Below are 24,392 nucleotides of genomic sequence, written 5' to 3' on the forward strand. Positions count from 1 at the left end.
ATTTCAACTAGTCAAGGACTCGATTTTCGCCGAAGCCAACCGAATCTGTGATTGCATAACTCGATGAAGTGTTGAGGAAGCTATGGGCAAAGCAATAACCAGTTTCGTTAGTTTCGCCAGCGAGCTGGGCCAGTCATCCGAGACTACCACAATAGTTATCGCCGATGCTAGCGGGCTTCAGTCAATTGAACCAAATGTTGAGCGACAGGCCGTTGACCACGACCTAGAGTAAATAGAGGATGAGTTTATTGAAATTGAACAGTTCAATAACGACCATGTAGCCGATGACTCCAATCGAGAGGATCTTTTGCTTTTCAATCCATTTCCAGGGGACGTGGCTGAAGTTGATCCAACACAAGTCAAGCAGAAGAAACCAACCATACCCAAACAAGCTGCCCCTGAACCGAGCAACAGCGAGAAGAAGAAAACGAAATTTGGTAAATTTGACTTAAAGACAACTCGACTTTTCTAGTGCTCCCGAGGCCTGACCGATGAATGCCCTGTTCTTGTTCACTCTAAAACTTGTTTTGTATTGAATTTTGCCATTACGGCTTTTTTAGGAACATTGCCCGTTTTGTGGCCCCTTTTCCGTTTTGGATAATATACTTTTTGCCTTTTGGAAATTTCTTTTTCAGTTTTCCGAAAAAAGAAAATTTACCCTAGAGGAAATTAACTTTCCAATTTGGAAAATTGGAAATTGGTTTCACTCAGAACGATATAATATATGACATTTTCGTCATTGAACATCCACAAATTTCTCAAGTGAAAGAATTTGCTTTGGGAATAATGTCGAGCTCGAAAGACAGTGCCAACTCTTCGTTCAAGATTGGAAACGACGTGCCGACATTCTCGAATGCTAAAGCGATCAAAAGAGGGATGCCCTACTATCCGAGCATCCGAGTTCTGTGGACGTTAATGTTTCACGTTAGTCCTGAAGAAAGGTCCGAAATGGAAAATTTCTTTTCGGCCATAGAAAGCCATCATCTGGAATACCGCCATCGTGTTGGCGCAGTGGATAACGTGCGACATGGCCTGTTTGCCAGACTTAAACTGCTCGAGTCCCATCCGCGAGATTGGATTCGGAACGGACTTGGGAGAGTAGGTGATATGCCGCCCTGCTTGGTTGCGTACTGCAACAAATACTTCATTGAGGCGAACGAAAATCGCCTGAATAATATGTTGGAACTTGTCTCAAGCGGCGACTTCACCCCTTCGAATGTTAAATCGTTTTATCTTCAGGAACACGCGGACAAAGTCGAGGTCGCCAACGCGCACGCCTTCATTCTCCAAGTGAATATTTTCATCCTTTATCAAATTTTTAGATTGCCTATTATTGATTATAACTCCTTTCGCAGGTTGAAGCAATGCATCTAGATCAACGCCGCGCTCTTTCTTACTTTCGCCTGGAGGCTGGAGGCTGAAGTCACCTGCCTTGACGAGTCCGAGCAAAAGATCCGGGCTCTTAAAACCGTTAGGAAGATTGGGAAAAGACAGGAACACAACTGCTATTGCCCATCCTGAGCCGCCTCTGGATGAATGCCCGCGAGGTCGCCACCGGTGAAGCCCAACCTTGCGATTAATTTGGCTTGTGATTGTGATAAATCCGTTTGCTACTTTGACGACCAGGGGATCGTTGTGATGGTGATAAATCTGTTTGTTGTCCGTTATCCTCGGACATCGCGTTGATTACGCTGCACCTAGGGTCCCTCGGATCGTGGTGTTTGCGGGGCTCCTGATAATCGTCCTGGCCTTTGTCTTTCGCTGAAGTAGATCGTGTAGGGGCGATCTTCGCAGCTTCTCTCTCCGGGATCCCCTATGCAACACGTCGTCCAGATCATTCGCCTCCCGGATGTTAAAATTCACTTGTAGGGGCGATCCGGGGATGATTCCTTTCTTGAAGCCGGCGATTGCGACGTCTTTGGAGAAGTTTTCCTTGAACTTGGCAAGATATTGTCGCAAGGACTCGCCGGGCTCCTGAACTGTTTCCCACAACTCAGCGCTGGAAGTACCGCGCTCGATGAAGACCCGATAATTTTGCTGGAATGCCATTGACAACTGAGCAAAGCTGTCGATTGAGTTTGCTGCGAGTCGGGAGAACCAAGTCAACGCGTTCCCTGACAAGCATTTGACAAACAGCTGGCAGTACCCAACGTCTTTCTGCTCCCTTGAGAATCATTCTTTCGACACAGTATCCATGAACGACGTCATGAATTGCACCGTTTCTTTCTTTCCTTCGTAAGTCGGGAGCTTTAGCTTGACGTGTGGGACCTCCGTCTCCAAGATCCGTTTGGTAAACGGGGTTTGCTGTGTGGCTTCGAGCATCTTATCGATCTCCGGGGCAGAGCTTACGGCGTGATGAACGAGGGATCCCATATCCTGAATTTTCGAATGGATTTCCTCTAACTCGGGATAGGGGCCTGTGTTCAGATCGCTCTGGAAGGGTTGCCCGACGAGAGGCCGTACTACCAAGGCTACGACGGATGGGGGGTTCCTCGTACCAAATCGTTCAGCTGACGGAGGAGGGTCGTCGAACAGGTGTCATCGGAGCGTGTTGTTTCTCCTGGTAGGCTGGTGTGGTGTATTCTCCGGCAAGGGAGGAGGTGCGCGACGCTCCAACGTGTCCATCCTTCGGTTCGTATCGGAGATCATCTGGTAGATGTCCTTGGACATCATCCCGAACACGATCGGGAGGTCGTCCATCTAGACGACCTGAGTAGGTTGCACAGTTGTGTCCTGTCGAACACGGGATCCGTCGGCGGGTCGTTCTCCGTCGGTTTCCTCGGTTCCCTGGGTGGGATCTTCCACGTCCTCTGTGTCTATCCGGGAAGCAGTCAAGTCGTCAGTTTGATTTTCGGTCGTGCCTTGATTGCGTTGGACGTAGACGAGCTGACGGTACTGCCGGATTCATGGTAGTGCCCTGCGAGTTCAGGGTTTTGAGGTTCCCGACATCCAACACGTTCTGCTGGGAGAGGGTTTCACCGGTAACTTCGTCGTGGGATGCTAGAGACATTGTTTGGTTGGCTTGAGAAGCTTCGAAGGTTTCTTGTATGAAAGAATTAGCTTGGTAAAAAAGTTAGGGTTTCGCACAATAACAATGAAGAATTAGGGTTTTTGTATTAATTGTTGGATGTCCTACAAAGAGGAGAATTCCCGTTATTTACATGTTTTCCTATATTACAAAATATGTATACTTTTCTAATAAATCGAACTGCTAATAGGAAAGTTTCTTCTTTTCTCCAAGTCGGCTATGAGGCTATCTGGGAAGTCGGCTTCATGTTCTTGGACTAGGCATGGAAGATTTTGTTGAACCCTAGTTTAAGGGTTGAATCCAACTTAACGTTGAATTCCCAAGTTTAAATAACCGATTTGATTTATGATTTATACCAGTATATCAGAGGTGCCAATTCCCGCATGAACACTTGACTTCCCAGCTTCATCCTCCTCACTCCACAAGTCTTCATGAATCTCTCTCTTACGGAAACACTAATTGAATTTGTTAACAAAAATAGTAAAAATACTATTTGACATTTCTTCACTTAGTTTCTCGATCAAATTATTAAATTGTGAGAAACTATAAACTTTAAATTTAAAATCAAGCAATAGTGGTCATTAAAAGGTTTATATTATTTTTATTCTTGATGTCATAAATCATAATATTCAAAACAATTAAAAAAATGCCCATAAATCAATTGAGGACATGCATAAACAAAACCATGAATTATGTGTATAATACCATAACCTTCCAACTCTAATGTTTTGTTTTATTGGAATCCGAACGTTAACTTTTAAAATATATATATATATAAACAATCGAATTTTTTTTTTCATAATTTAACTAGAAAATTATTGAATAAAATTTTACTACAGAATGATATATGCTTTTGATGTAAATAAATAGAATTTTGATTATTTTTTTCGTTTCTTTTCCTTAATAAAAACAAATATATATATATATATATATATATATATATATATATACATATTTGGCAATGGCTTAGATATATTCTAATGAAATAATCACATATATTTTATAAATAAATAAAATTTTTAAAAATATATTGACCTTTGAATTTGCAAAAATATATCAACGCCGCTCAATATTGGTCAAACCCGTTTAATGTTGGATTCCGACAAACAAAACACTGAAGTTGGATGATTATCATGTTGTACATATAACTTATATTTGTTTATGCATGTCATTATATGAGAACAATTATAGTCTGTGTAGTTAACAAAATATTTATATTGTTTGCATGTGTTATTGTATGTCGACGTTTACTTAATTAGCTAGCAATTATTTTTCCTTTAATTTATAGTTTAGTTTAAAAAAAATATGAGATAAATTATTAATTACTTTTTGTCAACCGAACATTAATTAAAATAAAACTCCAATATTAGTAATCCAAATCAGATGAACAGAGTTTACAAAAATAACTTCAGAAATTAACTATCTGGACGATGACAATCCGCATTCAAAATAATCAATTTAATTGGTCCCAACAAAACATTCAAAATTGAACATGAAAGCTAAACCACAAGAGAGTTGGTTAGAAGGAGGAAACGTATAACACGTTTTGTAACCAACCTTTTGTCCCTTCCAATGAATAAAGCCAAACCCAAAAATCTTATCCGAGATTCTGGTTCTTACAATGTACGTTTTTAAACCATTCATTACTCACCTTGATCCTTATGATGAATTCACACAATAATTCATGTCATCCAAGTAACTATGAAATCTTAACTCGTAAAGAGTATGGTACAAAATACCACAACCACAAGAGAGTTGGGTAAAGAGAGGTAACATAAAACACGTACGTTGTGATAAAACTATTTTGTCCCTTCCTCTGTGATCCTCAGGTATTCCTTCTTCCAGTGAATCAATCCCAAACACAAAATACGTATTCAAACCATTCATTTTAAAACCATTCATTACTCACCTTACTCTTTATATGATGAATTCACACAATAATTCATGTCATCCAAGTAACTACGAAATCTTAACTGGTAAAGAGTATGGTTAAAATTTAACTATTAGATGCAAAAGAAGTAATTCACAACCACTGAGAAAATAGGAATGATTCACATGATCTTTTGAAATAGTAAATATCTACACAATAATTCATGTCATTCAAGTAACAACGAAATATTACACAGCTAAATAGTATGGTAACAATTTAACCTTATGAAAATATTTTTAATGAAAAAAAAATCCTCAAGTATTAATGAAAATAACCCTCAAATATGAAATTGTAGTGTAAAAACACATTTCGTTCATAATTCTGCATAAACATATCAATACGTTACATAATGTATTTACATTCATAAGTGATTACTAGATTAGAACCTGCGGTACACCGCAAGGCAAATTATTTATAACTAAAACATTTAAATTATAAGTTGTATTTCTTGGTTAAATATGTTATAATTATTTAATAATTGTTAATTTTATGGTTTTAAGTTTAAACCATATAATACCGCAATATAATTTACTTTTTACATAATATTTATTTAATCAATTTAATTAGATATGTCTATTCTCTGATACCGATAGTGTTAACAAAATAATGAAATGATGTTTTACCCGTATCACACCAAATTAATGATATTTTAAATCTATATAACTTCGTACCCAGATATTTTAACTCGCACTATATCATCTTAATTTTTAATATTTATTGTTTTGTATTATAAATAATAGATTGAGTTGATATGTTATTTATTAAGATTGTAACCATTTACATTTTATAAGATTGACGCTTCTTTTAAAGTTTAAATATTTATAATACTTAGAATTATTAAAACGGTTCAGTATTTCTCATATTTGAAGTTTCGTAAAAGTTTAATTATTTATAATATTTGAAACTTCATAAACGTCTAAATATTATTGATATTTTTAACATTTTATAAAGTTTAACTTTCTAAAAATTATAAATATTTATAATATTTAAATTTTTTAAAATCTTTAAAATAAAGAACCGTAATAAACCAAAGAAAAGTTTTTTAAGTTTGAATGCCTAAAATAAATCAAGCTTTCTACTCATTTATATTATGAATCATTTTGGTCTCTTTATATTATGACTCTGAACCATTGCCTAATTTTTTTAGGCGATGTGGGATATTGTACCCATATTTTTTAATTCATCTATTGAGTAATATATGTCCGTTTTAAAAAAAAATTGTATTACATCATATGCAGGAAAAAATCACAATTTTTATTAACTAAATATATTATAGAATAATTCAAGATAATTTAAAGAGAAATTACCTAGAATAATGCATAAAAGTAGCTTAATTACTATAACAATATGTTTGAGAACCAGTCTTACTAGAAGAGTATTTAAAAGTTTCAACATTACTTCTAAACCATGGGTTGATTGTTTTTTTTACGCTTTATGCCATTTACATTTACAATAATTAATTGATGGGTTTACCCTCGATTCTGAGAGAAATAGAAAACCCGAAATTGAGATCGCATAAAAGATTCGGAGGTCGCAGGACGGCGGTGGAGATAAGTTGGGTTCCGGTGTGAAGTTTGGTTACTTTCGGCATACGGCGGGTGAGGTCGACGGAACTTGAGATGGAGGTAAATTTATGGATCTTCTCTGTGTAATCTGGTTGTTAATCTTGTTTTAAGATTTGAGATTTGGTGTTCTGTGAAAATGAAATTAAATGGATGACATGTTAATCTGTTTGTTAGGTTGATGTTAATCTGTTTGTTAGGTTGATGTTCAAGCGTTGATAAACTAATCATCTTATGTTTGTGATGTTGAATTAACACAAATTTTTTGGTAATGTTTCTATCGTAGATATGGGTTCAAGGAATGATGTCGAGTTGTATCCGGATGGGAAATGTCCATTGTTGAAAAGAAGCCTACACCACGCTTGTAGTTTGTCCAATATCGTCGAGTTGAAACATTTTGTTGGTGAGGAGGTCTACAAAGAAATAAGAAACAAATCGCAACTGGGAGTGCTACTTGTTCTAGCGGAAAGCAACTACTTATTTTGTGGCAAGACTATTCACTATCTATTAGCTAATCAATTGGCAATAGATATGGCATCTGAGTTATGGTTTTTGGTCGAAGGAAAGCCATTAAGGTTCTCTCTATATGAATATGAAGAAATTAGTGGACTGAACTGTGAGAAATTAGATGAAACAGAGTGTGAAGACGATCACACACTTTTATGGGCGGCTTTGAAAGTGGATGTTAGTGTTTGACCAAACTATAACGAGATTCATGAAGGTTTGAGAAGGTGTCGGGGGTGGTCTAACGAAATCAAGACTCAGATTGCTCGGTTGTTTCTTGTACATGGAGTAGTGCTTGGCATATCTAGGAATAGTAGGATACCTCTCCAATATGCCAAAAAGGTCTTGAATGAGAATTCATTTAATAGTTATCAATGGGGTAGGGTTGGATTCAAGAGTTTAGTTGATTCCATCAAAGTGCTTGGGTTACATAACGATGCATATACCCTCCATGGAGGTGTCCATGTATTGCTGATATGGGCTTTTGAGAGCGTGAAAGTGCTGGGGGATATTAGTGGGAATGTAAGAGAAGGTGTACACTTGCCTATGCTATGGTGGGCTGGAGGGAGGCCAAGGAAGGATATCAAAGCCTTCATATCTGGGAGCAAACGCATAAATAATGGAGAGGTATTTATTCCTACAATTTTAATTACAATTTCGGGTTAGCAGTTGTTATAACAGAAGCATATTTAATGTTATTGTTTTTGAAATGTAGCTTCAGGTGAAACATCTAGTTCCAAAACCTATGGAGGTCATATATCCAGAATGGCCTGAAGAGAATTCAGTGTACGGTGTAGGGGATGGGGGGAAGAAGAAACTTGATAATCTGATGTTTGACGTTATCAATGGAGTTGTGGATGAGAGACAATGGGATTGTTTAAACAAAAACAAGGGTGAATCTACGAAGAAGAGGGAGAGGAGAGAACACATTGAAGGGAATAGTGAGGATGATTTTCTGAGACTGTCCCAAGGAAAATCAGGAATGTCCCGAAGATTGTGAGAGAGAAGAAAGAAAGTGTTGGGGAGAAGATGTCAGTAGACAAGTGAAACTTGGTTTCTATGGGTGATGATGATGGATGATATGATATGATGATGAATATAGAGATGAATGCAAGGTGTTTCAATTACCCTTATGTAGTTGTAGCATAAAGGATGTCAAACCATAATGAGTGTGATGCAAACAATTATGATATGAATACTCATCTAAGTTAAGCCAAATATGAAGGATGTTTGTCACTAACAACCTAATGATGATTATGAAATGCAGAATCTAAACCTACTAAAACAGGATACTAAATGCAAAGTAAACAGAATGATCAAAGTAATAACGAAATGAAGCAGGAACAAGAATTATAGTAAACAAACTAAGTAATGCCACATGATTAAACAAAAACTAAATGAATGCAACAGGAAATGCAACTAGAATGAAATAGGGAATGAAACAGAAAGATGCAGAACATAAAACAAGAACTCTGGAATGAGCTCAAGCAAGCACTCGATCGGATGCTCGATCGAGTGGATGGTCGAGTAGATTGAAATCCCATAACGGAAACAGAGCATCAACAAAACAGAGCAGAACGAAAGTAAACAAACAACAAGCGATTAAACAGGATTCAAACAGGTAAATCAATAAATAAGGAAGGTCCTACGGATGGATTCATGGGCTGGATTCAAGATATGATTATCTAAAACTGGTCAACAAACCTCAATCAAACATGAGCCATCTCTAGACAATGATCTCCTAATACAAGTTAATCCAATATCTTGGCAATAACAATCAAGCTAAGATATTCCCAGTCTAGCTCTCACTAGCAAAGATCATATAAAAGCACGCATTAAACAACAGATCATTAAAGTCAAAAATCAACAAAACATCTAATCTCTTAGCATGCTTCATGATAATCTCTAGATCTAGCCTTATCTAACAACTTAGACACTGGTGTGATGCTAAGAAGCTTAAGATCTAACCTTACCCTCTCAGATATAAGATTAGCATAGAGCATATCTAGCCTAGAAGAGATCTATAACAAACAAGCTTGACCAATCTAAACAACCACAACCATCATCCAGCCTAACCCATCCTTAAGATCCTAAACCACTACTCACAATCACAAAACATGATGAACAAAGTCATAAACCCAGAAATCAATGAAACTTGCATGATTAGAAAGATGAGAGGAAGATCTACAATATTGAAGAAGAAATCAAACTCAAATTCTTAATACTTTGAAAGTTCTGAAACCAACAAGTATCAAAGATTTCTTAGAAAATAAACAAAAGTGGTTAAAAGATCTAAGCAAAATAAAAAGCAAAAGGAATAATTCCCAAAAGGGTAAATACTAGGTCTAGAATTGTACTCTAAAAAGTCTCCCCTTTTGTGGATGCGGAGTACAAGGCCTTTTATAGGAAAAGGAAGGGAAGCCCTAAAAATGTTAAAAGACAAAATAAGTGGGCGGGTCGGTCAACTCGACCAGGTGCTTGGTCGAGTGCTGGTCGAGTGGCTTCTTCTTTTGCTTCTCCCATCCAGTCGAGTCCTTCTCCGCACACGGCCGAGTGCTTGGTCGAGTGGGTGGTCGAGTGGACTTCCGGACCTTGATTCTTCAGCTCCAAATCCCTTGTTTCCTTCTCTTGACAGCTCCAATCTGCTTCAGCATCACTTCCATGCTCCTTAGGATCCAAAATCACCTGTTTATGCAAGAAACTATGCAAATTCAATGCAAATCTACTCTAATGCATAAACAGTTCTAAAACTATGCAATAATGGACAAATGAGATAGAAAATCATGCAAAAGATGTGAATATACTAAGGGAAAACAAGGCAAAATATATGAACATCAACAGGATTCAGGAGATAAGATATCAAGGGTGGAGGGTGAAGATTGCAGTGGAAGGTTCATAATTATGATTGAATCATTAAGTGAGAAAATAGAAAATATGGAGTTATCATTCGGAAGATCAATAGCCATGGTTATCAAGACATTTGACAGGATGGAGAGTAAGATAGGAAACTTACAGAATCATGTACAACTTCTGAAGAAAGTTGTTATCAAGTCAACAGATGAAGCAGGTCGTTCAAATGGTTATGCAGAACCTGAAAAAGCGTAGGTATGATCTCTTGACCGTAATTATCAATATATATAAAGGGATATATATTCATATATATATAGTTTCCAGTAAAAGAATATGATACGATGGTTTTGTGATGCAGAATATTTTGGTAATCGTTAGGAGGGGAATCATAACTAGAAGTCTTTGCATTTTTCTTTATTTATTCGAAGAGACAATGTTATTTTCACTTTTTTGAAGTTGTATGTACTTTGAAAATAATTGACATTGGATTTTTTACAGACAAATTGATAAGTGTTTAATAACTCGTTATTTTATAGCGTTACACTATATGAGGTATTTCGTGTATATAACGTTAAATACATGTGTGTGTTCAAGTCATGGCTATATCAGATGACGCGTCCCCCTGGATACGAATTCGATGTTGCAAGCGTTATTAGGAATCAAAAAGCGTCAAGGAAAAAGATCATTGGGTCAGCTAGTATTAAAATTGAACCAGAAGTCAAAGTTTACGTAGCCGAGAGTGTGGAGCTAATTCGGAAAAAGAATGTAGAGAGTGTAATGCGTGAAAAAGGAGTACAGAGGTGCCATACAGGGGAAGGTGAAAAAAGGGTAAAGTTTAATGACAAAGTAAACGGAGCAGGTGTACAACCCATACCTATTACTCCTATTAATACTTTGCATCCTAGTGGAGCTCACCCAGTTAATTGCAACGCTGTACCCTCGTACTGTGGGGTCGAGATTTGTAATGATTTAGGCGAGGGTAGGAGTACCCCTGTGTCGAGAGAACTTACTGAAAACGAGAAACACAGTTATTCTGGAAATGTATTACAGAAGTTGCAAGAGAGGATGATGATTCTCCTTCTGGAGATCCACTGGCCAGTATCTTTGGTGGAAGCCTTAATGCCGAATCAATGTGATTTGATTTACTCAAACGAGCAGTAGACGACATTGTTGTCCTATCACCCGACGTGTACGATCCTTTCATTGCGGCATGTCCTGCGAAAGTAGAAAAGTTGAAGTCCTTCCTAACTGATGATTTGTAAGTGTACCTTGTGAATTATAATCAGATTTGTTTATATTTGTTTATTAACAAGGATTTATAACTGATGTTGTAATTTTTGGGATTTAGGGCTAAAGTTCCAAGCACTGGAAATGCCGAATTTTATTTTCGGCTGCTGACCCCTAAACAATTGTGGCCACTCATTGATGAGAAGTTCGGCTGGTTATGGGATGCGGTAAGGTTCGAAGTTGCCCGTAGTTGGTACTTATCTTAAGGTGACAATAGTAGATTAATGACTGGTTCATTTAATTCGTGTTGCAGCACATGAGTACATGTGTCCAGATGTTCCGTCAAAGGGCGACGAAGTCGCCATCCCCATTTCTAACAGATTGGATAGCTTTCTTTGACCCTTGTTTTGTTAGTCAGTGGGCAAAGATTTCCCTAGTTTTGAAGCATCTAAGAATTGGGAATTTGGAGAACCTTATTTTGAGATGCACATGGGGAGATTGCCCAAGTACGGAGTTACAAACAAGGTTTGGGTTGAGGATGTAGACACCCTGTTCTTCCCATACAACATCGAAAACAAGCACTGGGTTCATTGAAGGAAAAAAATTAAAGTTTACGATAGCATAGACAGTGGTACTACCGACGAGGTTATGAAGAGTCATTGTAATCCGTTCTGGAGGATGATTCCCAACTTGATACAAGCATTTAACCAGAAGTACAGGCAACAGAAAACCGGGGGAGCCGCATTCACTTATTACAGAGTGAAAACTGCTCCCCAGAACATTCAAGTGGGTGATTGTGGTGTGTATGCGTTGAAGTTCATAGAGTGTTTAGCCTTTGGTCTAAATTTCGAAGGCCTCTGTAATGCAGCCATGCCTGTGATAAGAATGAAACTTGTTGTAGAAGTGTTACATGAAGTTCCAGACCAAGACTGCTTTCTACAGCTACTGGATCCTGATGAGACAAATGATTATCCGGATGACATCTTCATCTCGGGATCAACTAATTAATGATGTTACCGGCTTATATATTTTATAAAACCCGTAGCAGTTTCAAAGTTTGAAGTTTTAGAATGGTTTGCCGCGGGTGGATATTGAAGACGTGTGGGTTAGGTTAATTTTTTTGGTACACATGTGGGATGTGTGGATGTCGACTCATATTTTTTGGTAATATGTGGCATATGTGGATGTCGTTGGGGTTCATTATTCGACATCCGGTCACTTGTAATGTTTCTATTTCGCCACTCAGGTAGCTATGATCGGTTTAAACACTCTTTAGGTATAGTGTATTGTATATAGGGTAAGTTATGGTCGCATCATTATGCTGGTTAACTATCCTGTGTATTTGGTCTTTAATCACATGGCAACTGTACCCTTGAAAGTCGCATGTATATTTTTTGATATTCATAATTTGTTTGTACTTACTCTTTCTCAACAATCGACCTAATTCCTTATTTATCGTCTAATATTGCCAAATTTCCCAACTTGATTAGAAACCAAGTTGCTTCGTTTAGGGTTTAGTATAATATTACTCTTTCTTGAGTATTTCACAGAAAAATTTACATTCTGGTGAGTCAATTATAACTTTGCTTCGTTCTTTAACGATCTCACTAAAAAAATACGAAATTAAAAAATTATTTTGACAAAAACATTAGAAAACACCATTAAATGGTGTCAATCATTTGGCCAACTAGTAACAAGTAATTTTTATTAGTAGCCAACTGAATGTTTCCAATAATTATGGGTTGTACAATTACGTTTCCCTAAGTACAACTGAACAACTACATACAACAATGTTCATCTTCCTATGATATATATGGGTCCACATAAGGCAGTGTGAATGGAGATATAATGTGATTGGGTCCCTCATAAAGGCATTACATAGTGTGAATGGAGATATAATTTACAACTTGTTGATTTGTGTTATAATGTACAACTATCGAGGAAGTTCTAAAAAAATTCCTCTTGTGTTTGTGTTGTTTTCAATATATTACGTTTTAACTGGTATCACTACTACACTAAAATGCTTATAACCCACTGCAGAAAGGTACAAGAGGTACACTTTAGAAGATTTTTACTTTAAAGTAGTGGATTTATAATCAAATTGTCAAAAACTGATCCCTTTAACTAACTAGCCAATTATCACAGAGAATCGTTATTTCAACAATATAACAGGAAGTTATTAATTTAAGAACTATTTATTTGTTTTACATATAACACTCCTTCTTGAGTAAGACTTCTCAATAAGAAATCACTCATTATGAAGCCCCATAGGTGGAAAATACGAAATTAAAAAATTACTTTGATAGAAACATTAGAAAACACCTTTTAAATGGTGTTAATCATTTGGCCAACTAGTAACAAGTAATTTTTATTAGTAGCCAACTGAATGTTTCCAATAATCATGGGTTGTACAACTACGTTTCCCTAAGTACAACTGAAAAACTACATACAACTATGTTCATCTTCCTATGATATATATGGGTCCACACATGGCAGTGTGAATGGAGATATAATGTGATTGGGTCCCTCATAAAGGCATTACATAGTGTGAATGGAGATATAATTTACAATTTGTTGATTTGTGTTATAATGTACAACTATTGAGGAAGTTTTAAAAAAATTTCTCTTGTGTTTGTGTTGTTTTCAATATATTACATATTAACCGTTACCACTACTACACTAAAATGCTTATAACCGACTGCAGAAAAGTACAAGAGGTACACCTGAGAAGAGTTTTACTTTAAAGTAGTGGATTTATAATCAAATTGTATAAAATTAATCCCTTTAGTTAACTAGCCAATTATCACAGAGAATCGTTATTTCACCAATATAACAGGAAGTTATTAATTAATTTAAGAACTATTCACGAAAGGCGGTTTACATTTGTACTCTCTATCTTTAGTAAGAACGATGAAGGAATCATCACTCGGCATTATCGACTTCTCATAACCAATGCAGAGGTAGTCTTTGAGAAGGTATGAATGACACTGGTGTATACGAGATAGGTTAGCCTTCTCGGCGGCTGCGATGGCACGTATGCATGGAATCCTCTTTAGATCAAAACGCCTACATGAACACGTATTATATCTCAGATTGACGACATGCATAGAGGTACTTCCACTTGGTGAAAATTGATGTTCATCTATTTCTTGGACATTTAGACGCCTTGCCTCTTCAATACGTTCCTGTAAGAAAACGAATGAGAATGCGTAAATGTTAATAACCCAAAGAAGCAACTGAATATTTCCACTAACATTTTATAGTTTGAACAAACACAATATCACCCAACTAAGTGTACCCTTAAAGAACATATATCTCTATGAATATGTTAATGAATCTGATACCTTTAACAGGTTCTCCACTACTTTCGTGAGTACAGTTGGCATTGCGGCAGCTTGTTTTCTCCTACTGGCAAACCAACGTGTCAACATATTCCGAACCGCTTCTAGTAACTCCACAATGGGATATGCTCTCGCGGGACTCAGTACTTTATTTATCGATTCTGCAATGTTGCTCGTAGTGAAGTTGTACCTATCACCAGGAAAGTGAGCCATGCGCCACTTGCATACATCTGCATGCACCAAGTAAGCATGCAGCTGCGGAATCGATTCTTGAATTTGCTGGAAGTATTGATTGAAATCAACTACACGGTAGGCTGCAACTGCTTTTTTAATGAGCAGGAATGTTTCACTTCCGCTAAACCTCTGAATAATATTCTTGTGAAGATGATAAGTGCAGATTCCACGACTGGCCCTGGGGTATATTTTACCGTAAGCTTTACCTATAGATTTATGACGGTCAGATATCAGTGCAAGACCTTCATCATCAGGAATTACACAACTCAATTGCGTGAAGAACCATTCCCAAGACTCGGCGTTCTCTATATCAACAACCGCATAGGCCAAAGGAAATATATTAAAATTCCCATCTTGCGTTGTTGCTATGAGTAGAGTCCCTTTGTATTCACCCTTCAGAAATGTTCCATCAACAACAACAAATTTCCGCATATACTTGAATCCTTGAATGCAACCAGCAATCGCAATGAAAACATACTTGAATATATCTTCCGCATCAACGTCCAGTCTCGTAAGGGTCCCCGGATTAGAGCACCTCAACCTGTATAAACATGAAGGTAATTCAGCGTATCCCCTTTCAGGTGTACCCCTCACATATTCCCGCACCTTTATAAGTGTATGATGTGCCTTCCAGTAGCCAAGCTGTTATATGAAAGTGTTCAGTAAAACACATCAGCATTCAACAACATCCAGTGGACCTGAATTCTATATATGTGTAGTGCACCCCATAAAAATCAACAACTAATCTGGAAAAAAAAAAGCATCCACTACTACAATTCAAGAGTTGTTATTATTCCAACTATGTCGTCAATAAGTCTATAGACAATTATATCTACACCCTCTGTACCCTATTACAATTTGTTATTAAATGTACCCCATACAATTATAGCAACACTGTCTGTGAATGACAACAAAACGTACACCTTTACATATTAGTTCATCCTATACATCCAAATCGTCCAATGATTTGTACCCCATACAAAATAAAACTGCATTATGTTATAAATATTTCTGACTCCCACCTGTATACCATAGCGTAGGTTCAGCCCTTCTCCCACAAGATTTGGCACAACCGAACCTCCGATACCACCAACAGAATCCTTGTATAAATGAGCTAGGATTGGTGGTGTAGCATTACGGGTACGAGCTGATCGTTCCGTAACAGAGCATGTATGTTGACCACAATATTTGCGAATATGAAACACCATAGAATCCCCAATTATTGAAGCTCGTAGTCTCCATTTACAACCTCCTACCCAACACTCAACGATTAGCAAACGGGGTCTTGATTCATGAACATTATAATCAAATTTCTCTAATACACATAGAACTGTCAATCTTGCCACCAACGAGGCTTTGCTTTCACAATTTTGCCCTATCACTAAATCACTAACACCCATTTCTATTTTCCGAACCTCCTTCTCAATAGCAGACTTAGTGTTGCGGGTACAGGACTTTGATTCTGCTCTAAACACATTTTCCTCTGTACAACACTCCCCACCAACTTCGTCGTCCAATGATTCATCTCCTCCATCCGGTGCGAAATTGGAGTACAGACGATAGTACTCATCCCCAGAACTTGCGTCATAGTAACCAAATCTACTGTTCTCCTCGTCATCTTCTACTTCCTCTTCTACATCCTTTCCTCCGTTAACTTCACCGTCAACCTTCCGACTCTCATACTCTCCATCTTTCTTTCCCAATTCCTCTGCCTTTGCAATGAAATCATCTACAACGACTTTTGGAGTTTTGGCCTTACCCTCCATGGTGTTCGGTTTAACTTCCTCGAACAAGGTTTCACGACATTTTTCTTCACTCTGAACACATAGCCGGATGGGTTCACCTCTGCACTGTCTGAGATAAATTTGAAACTGTCTATCATAATTAACAAACACCGGTGGGATATCACTTCCACTTTTTTTAAATCTTTCTAACATATAGCTCAGCTGTATTCCAGTAGTTGCTTCACATAAACCAAAGTCTTCGAACACCATAGCAGCAAAATCTTCAAACTTCGTTTCCATATCAGCATTGATGATCTTGCAACCTTTGTTATTATCAACATCAAACAACCATCGCTTTTTGTCTACCCTCCACCTCCCACATACCAAAACAATATCTTGCATTTCCGTCACCAAAAGAAGGATATCGGGAACTGAGAAGCTAACGTGTTTAGCCATAGAAGTAGAAAACGATTGATCAAGAAAAGAACTAACTCCACATTAGATTTTGATGTACATATGTCGTAATCAAATGGACCCGGTAGATTCCGATGTACAGATGTCGTAATCAAATTGATTCCGATGACCAAATTTGACCCTGTAGATTCCGATGTACACACTCTGCAGCAAATACGATTTTTTGTGGAAGCAGTTTCAGATGATACAAGTTTAAAATGTCGTAAAGGTTCCCACATAGTCTATCGCAACTCTATACTGGCTTTTTAATATCTCTAACAAAATTAGTACTATTCTGGTAAGAATTACGTCTTTCGAAATAGTCTACTATAACTACAAATAGTTTTCATAAATCTACCGTAACTACATATAAGTCTATCGTAACTACATGACTGCTACTTAATCTACCATAACTATTACTTTCTCTACTACAAATTGTAAGTCTACCGGTACACTTTTATAAATCTGTCAGATAGCTATGTTAGTATACCAAATATATCTACTAAGCACTAAGTCTATCACTTATATCTGTTGCAACAGGTAATTACTCTACCATAAATATCTTCCCTACATATTAAGTCTATCAATCTACCCGCTCAAGAACTAAGTCTATCATCAAAGATAAATTGTTCTACCAAGTTAATCTAACATCATCATATATATATATATATATATATCTTACTAATCTACCATTCACAATAGTGTACCATCACTACAAATCAATATACCATTTAAATCTACCTTACACTATAGTCGACCAACAAAATATACCAACTTTTGTTACCAATTTTTTTGTACCGCATTTGTATACCATCAAACAACTGATAGACTTTCTTACACTTCCCAATGTTTTTTTCTTTCATTAATGGCATTTTTCGCAATTGGGTTTTTTGTTTACATTGTTTAAAGGGGTAGGTAGGGTACAAATCTTATTCTAGTAATTACCAACATTTTTGATCTAATCCTGTAATAAGGAAACTTTTATGTATTACTATAGTAACTGACCCTAATTTAAATATAAATTCAAATAAAAATGAAAAAGAATCATATATTTATGTTTGAATGAGGTAGAAAGATTTCCTTATTTTTTTAAATCTTACCTATAATTAATTTTGAATTTTTTTGTAACTAATATTAAAGTCAATGCATTGAATGCTAATTGTTTTCAAAACGAATTTTTTTGTCAAAATTTCCTGCAAGAATACTACTATAGATGTAGTTTATAATGAGTTAGGCCAGGCTTTTGTTTCCCTTTGAGCTCAACTCGTATAGATTGTATTTTCTTACATATCAACATTATAACTTACTGACTTTGAACATTAAAAATACCACAGCCACAAAAGAATTGGGTAAATTATAAGAGGTTACCATAAAACACGTTGTGATAAAACTAGTTTGTCCCTTCCTCTTTAATCCCTTCGTATTCTTCTTCCAGTGTATCAAGGCCAACATAAAAAATCTTATCCGATATTTTGGCTCTTACAATATATCCGTAAACGTTTTTAACCCATTCATCCGTAAACATCACACAATAATTCATGACTTCATGTGATCCAAGTAACAATGAAATCATAACAGCTAAATAGTGTATTGTGAAATAATAACTATTAACTATACAAGAAATCAAATATAAATAAAAATATACTTTCAAACACTATCACTTAAGAGTTAAGACTATGCCTTATTCCACTTATGTTCACTCATACACCAAATTATGAGAGTGTGACGAAGTAAATATACGATTACTCTACACATCATACTTAGCGCATTCATACAAACAAAAAATTGAATAGTAGATGTTTAGAATATTTCACGAATAAATTATTATTTTCCCAAACATTGCAATTTGTAGTGTTAAGTTTTGATACCACTTGTAGGTGTTTTCACCTGATTAATCTAACTTTGTATGAGTGCGGAAACAAGAACTAATCAACACCAGAATTTAACGAGTTCACCTCCAAACCGGAGAGTACGTCTTGTGTAAGGACCGACCCTTGCAAATATCCACTAAAGAAATCCAAGTATAAGTTTCAGTACAATTCTCTCTTGTCTCTCCCTCTAACATGACGCTGAAGCTTATTCACCTATGCTTCTTAGTGTAAGAACAACCCAGAGAACAAGAACAAGAAGAATAAGAAACCTATCTACCCGAAGCCCTTACAGACAATAGATTACCAAGAGGCTCTCTAAACCCGAAAACTCTCTCTCTCTCTAACTTGTCTCTCCCTTGCTTCTATGTTGGTGATTCTTCTCTTTCTCTTCCTTCTATTGTGAACCTTTGCCTCTCTTTATATATAACCTTGAAGCCGCCTTATTCCAATTAGGTTTAGGGTTTGCAAACTTGGAAACTTGCCTTTCTTCCTTGTAAAGAAACACAAACCAACCGACTTGGTTCTGGTCCACATCCGAAAATCCTTCACGGCCCAACCTCGGCCCTGTAACAGCGATAGCCCAGTTCGTAACCTGAACTGGTCTTCTGAACCCGATGACAATAATCCACAAATCTCCACCTTTGTCGTCTGGTTCAACTTCAGCTATTCCGACGAAGCTTTAACCTTGTCGCCATCTTCAATGGATAATTTCAGCCGTATTCATCAACCTCCCCTTGAAGTCCTCAAAGCTGTTGTGAAGAACGCTGTTGTTGTTCACGACATAGGTAACTTGAAAACATAAAAGAAAACTTCATCTAGTGATGCTTCTCTGTTTTCCCTCAATATCTTGAACAACTCCCAAACTTTAACTTGTTCTTTCTTGACTTTCCAGGTGAAGAAGAACACAAGGAGTTCGACGCCTTGCTCTGCTTGTCCCAAGTAATACCCCTGAGACCCTTTCCCGATTTCAGATTTTACCATCTTCAATCTTCCTATGTTGATTTCCTTTGAGACTGCAATGTAGTTCCTTACAATTGCTTCTCTACCTTTCCTACGAGATGACCAATCAACAAACCATCTCGAAGTACCCCTTGCTTAAATCAGGTGATGACTTTCAGTGTTGCGAGACAATTCTCGAACGCATTACCAATTAATCTCTTTGTTAACATATCAGCTGGATTCAGGGTAGTGTGGATTTTGATTACCTTGACAGAGCCATCGTTCACTAAGTCTCGGATGAAGTGAATCTTGTTAGCAATATGCTTTGTTCTATCATGATGCACTGTGTTTTTAGCCAGACAAATTGCACTTTGTGAGTCACAATTCAGCTTAAAACTCTCTGAATCAAATCTTAATTCACTGCATATCTTTGTAACCAAATACTCTCCTTAGCTGCTTCAGTGAGAGCCATGTACTCAGCTTCTGTGGATGAAAGGGCTACCACATGCTGAAGACTGGATCTCCAACTCACTGTGTTTCAACCAACCTGGAAAACATAACCTGAAACTGATCTACTTCTGTCTGGATCAGTAGCATAGTCTAAATCACCAAACCCTTCATTGTAATCTACTCCTTCAACTTGTGTAAATCCTTTAGCTACAAGTCTGGCCTTGTATCTAGCTTCTTCAACTCCAGGAATTCCCTCCTTTACCTTGAAGATCCATTTACACCCCACTATTTTCTTCTTGTTTGGCTTAGAGACAATTTCCCATGTCTCATTCTTGTGTAGAGACTTCATCTCTTCAATCATAGCCTGTTCCCACCTCTTCCAGTATTTGCTTCTCCTAGCTTCTCCCACAGTCTTTGGCTCATCTATTTCTAGATCCTCTGCACACACCAGTGCATAAGCCACATAGTGGGATCCCTCAAATCTGGTAGGTGGCTTTATCTGCCTTCTGTTCCGGTCTCTTGCCAGCATATAATCATCAAGAGAATCATGTTGTACCTCCTGGCTTTCCTGTTCAGGATCCTATTCCTCTTCTTCCTCTGATTCAGTTTTTGTTCTTGTCTTTGTTTATGACACTGTTCCTTCAGAAGTAGCTCCACCTTGACCAGTAGATTCTGTATCTTCTGCTGAAGCTCTACCTTGACCGATAGAACTCGTATTTCCTGCGTCAGCTCCACCTTGACCAGTAGAGTTCTGAACTGAATCACCTGCGCTTGGTCCCTGGATCAAATCTGTGCTAAAAGTGACTTTCTTCTTCCTTTTAGCTTCAGGTACTATTTCCTTTTCCCTGTACAGCTTCTCCTCATCAAAGACTACATTCCTGCTGATTGTACACCTTCCTTCTTCTGGTAACCATACCCTGTAATCTTTTGTACCAACTGGGTATCCCATGAAGAATCCTTTAACAGCCCTAGGACTCATCTTCTCCTGTTGAGCGTGTACATATGCCACACATCCAAATCGTCTGAGATGATTGTAATCCACCTTTGATCCTGACCAAACTTTCTCTGGAATCTTGAATTTCAGGGATGCATTAGGAGACCTGTTGATTAGGTAAACTGATGATGTTCATATATTTTACCCTTTTTCCCTTAATATATTCACATCTTTTTCATCTTTTGCTATCCTTTTTCACCATATTTGCATAGCTTTTAGGGTTGTTCATGCATTAGAGTATAGTTGCATTGCATTTGCATATTTTCTTGCATAAACAGGTGATTTTGGAGCCTAAGGAGCATGGAAGCAATGCTGAAGAGGAGTGAAGCTATCAAGGGAAGAAAGCAAGGGAGTTAGAGGTGAAGAATCAAGGGTCCGGAGTTCCACTCGACCGTCCACTCGACTGCCCACTCGACCAGACACTCGACCGTGTGCGGAGAAGGACTCAACCGAGTGGAAGGAGCACAAGAAGAGCCAACTCGACCGGTCACTCGACCGAGCACCAGGTCGAGTTGACCGAGCCGCCTAGCTATTTTGTCTTTTAGCATTTTTAGGGCTTCCACTACTTTTTCTATAAAAGGGTCTTTTACCCTTCAGCCACCAGAGGGCCACCTTGGAGAAAATCTAAAAACTTAGTTTTTACCCTTTTGGGAATTTATGCTTTTTGTTTTTTACATTTCTTAGATTTTGTTCTACTTTTAAAGGAGAAAACAAGAGATTTCTTCATACTTGTTTGTTCAATAACTCTCAAAGTATAAAGAATTCGAGTTTGATTCCTTCTTCAATATTGTAGATCTCTGCTTTATCTTTCTAATGATGCAAGTTTCGTTATTTTCTGGGTTGTTTAGCATTTGTGAGTAGTTGCTTAGGATCTTGAGGATGGGTTAGGCTGGATTGTGGTTAAGGTTGGATTGTGGTTAAGGTTTGTTTAGCTAGGTCAAGCTTGATTGTTATAGATCTCTTCTAGGCTAGATGTACTCTATGCTGATCCTATAACTGAGAGGGTAGGATTTGATTTTAAGCTTCTTAGCATCACACCAATGTCTAGGTTGCAAGATAAGGCTAGATCTAGAGATTATCATTAGGCATGCTAAGAGATTAGATGTCTTGTTTGATTTTTGACATAAATGATCTGTTGTTTAATGCTTGCTTGTATAAGTTCTTTGCTTTGTGAGAACAAGTTTAGAAATATATGAGCTTCATTGTTTTTGCCATGAGAGTGGATTAACATGTTCTAGGAGATCATTGTCTACAGATTAGCTCAAGTTGATTGAGATTTGTTGACCAAGTTAGATGACCTTAATCATTAGTCCAGCCCATGAATCCCTCCTCAAGACCTTCCTTGTATATTGATTTCTTAGTCTAAATCATGTTGTTTGGTCGTTGTTTGATTTACTTTTGTCTTGCTCTGTTTTGTTTACATTGCTCTGTTTCTCGCATTTGTCTGACTCGACCCTGTACTCGATCGCACCCTCGATTGAGTGCTTGCTCGAGCTCATCCCCAGAATTCTTGTTCATGCTTTGTGTTTGTCCTGTTTCAATTCCTATTTCATTTTAGTTGCTTTTCTGTTACATTCATTTAGTTTCCTGTTCATTACTTGCCTTGCATTAGTTTATTACTTGCATTACTATAGTTTCTATTTCTGTTTCATTGCATTGTTGTTTAGATCATCCTGTTCTCTTTACTTTTAGCATCTAGTTTTATAAGCTTTTACATTCTGCATTTTACATTCATCATTAGGTTGTTAATGACAAACATCCTACATACTTGGCTTGACTTAGACAAATATTCATAACATGATTGCTTGCATAACACTCATTTAGGATTGACATCTCTTATACTACAACAACATAAGGGAAATTGAAACTCCTTGCATTCCACCTATTCATCATCACATCATATCATCTCATTCATCATCACCCACCATCAAAAACCCAAGTTTCAATTTGGCGTCGTTGCCCATTTGAGTGTGTTTTGTGACATTTAGGTTTTCTATTAGTCTAAGATTAAGTTCCTTTATCCTCTTGTTCGCTACTGATCTCGATTCTTCTAATGCTTGTTTGTGATTGAGTTTCAGGTACCAACTCGACCTTCAACTCAACCACCACTCGACCGAGTGAGTGCTCGAGTACCTGATCGAGTCAGAAGCCGGATACAAATAGACCTCACTTCCCAGTCGACTCGACCATCCACTCGAGCCTGCGCTCGACCGAGTGCATGTCCGAGTCTGTACTCGAGTCTGTTGATGCAAACAAGATCCAAGGGTCATCACAATCTTCAGAGACTCCTTGATCACATCAATCGACAACCAAGGGACCTGAGACAGCAGAGAACAAGAATCAATCAGGAACAAGAACAATGAGTGCTAATGGAGCAACAAGATCAACAAGCTCCAAGGGCAAGGAACATTGGTGCTGGAGATGCACCACTCACACATAACCAAAGAGCTGGTATTGTGCCTCCTACAGTTGCTAATAATAATTATGAGATCAAAAGTGGACTGATCTCTATGATTCAAGCCAACAAATTCCATGGGTTCCCAATGGAGGATCCCCTAGACCACCTTGATAAGTTTGACAGGATTTGTGGACTCACTAAAATCAATGTTGTGAGTGAAGATGGCTTCAAGTTAAGGCTATTCCCATTTTCCCTTGGAGACAAAGCTCATTTCTGGGAGAAGACTCTTCCTACTGGAGCAATAACCACATGAAATGCTTACAATAAAGCTTTTTGAGCCAAGTTCTTCTCCAATGCAAGAACTGCTAGGTTGAGGAATGAAATTTATTGTTTTGCTCAAAGGAATAATGAAACCTTTTGTGAGGCATGGGAGAAATTCAAAGGTTTCCAAACTCAATGTCCTCACCATGGTTTCAGCAATGAGTCCTTGCTCAGTACTTTGTATAGAGGAGTCCTACCTAAGATAAGAATGCTTCTTGATACAGCCTCCAATGGAAATTTCCTCAACAAGAATGTGGAAGAAGGATGGGAATTATAATGAAGACTATGACAGAACAGTAAGGTTCACCTCCAATGATCAAGAGGAGAAGTACAAGAAGGATTTGAATATGGTCAATGAGAAGCTTGACAAGATTCTCCTCAGCCAACAAAGACCATTCATTTCATTGGTGAAGAAGAGGTTCCAGTTCAAGATGGAGATAGGGAGTTTGCTAAGTTGTGCTACATGCAGAACCAAGGAGGATTCAAAGGTTACAATCACGGAGGAGGATTTAAGAACAACAACCTCTCCTATAGAAGTAATAATGTGGCCAATCCTCAAGATCACG

The 24,392-nt window shown here is 37.5% G+C and overlaps 1 protein-coding gene and 1 non-coding gene across 2 annotated transcripts; one reads left to right on the forward strand and one right to left on the reverse strand.

Annotated features, from left to right (window-relative positions):
• The first annotated feature begins 7,216 nt into the window (after window positions 1–7,216).
• Window positions 7,217–8,242, forward strand: LOC147941104 (uncharacterized). The gene is made up of 2 exons (XM_087460234.1): window positions 7,217–7,651; window positions 7,740–8,242. The coding sequence occupies exons 1-2, from the start codon at window positions 7,571–7,573 to the stop codon at window positions 8,022–8,024; spliced, it is 366 nt and encodes a 121-aa protein (XP_087316360.1). The 5' UTR covers window positions 7,217–7,570; the 3' UTR covers window positions 8,025–8,242.
• Window positions 8,243–23,872: 15,630 nt separating this feature from the next.
• Window positions 23,873–23,979, reverse strand: LOC147941105 (small nucleolar RNA R71). The gene has a single exon (XR_015562954.1). It is a non-coding gene; the product is annotated as a small nucleolar RNA R71 (small nucleolar RNA).
• Window positions 23,980–24,392: the final 413 nt, after the last annotated feature.

The sequence above is a fragment of the Camelina sativa genome, chromosome 7 (assembly GCF_030686135.1).
Source record: "Camelina sativa cultivar CO46 ecotype springtype chromosome 7, ASM3068613v1".
NCBI classification, from domain to species: domain Eukaryota; kingdom Viridiplantae; phylum Streptophyta; class Magnoliopsida; order Brassicales; family Brassicaceae; genus Camelina; species Camelina sativa.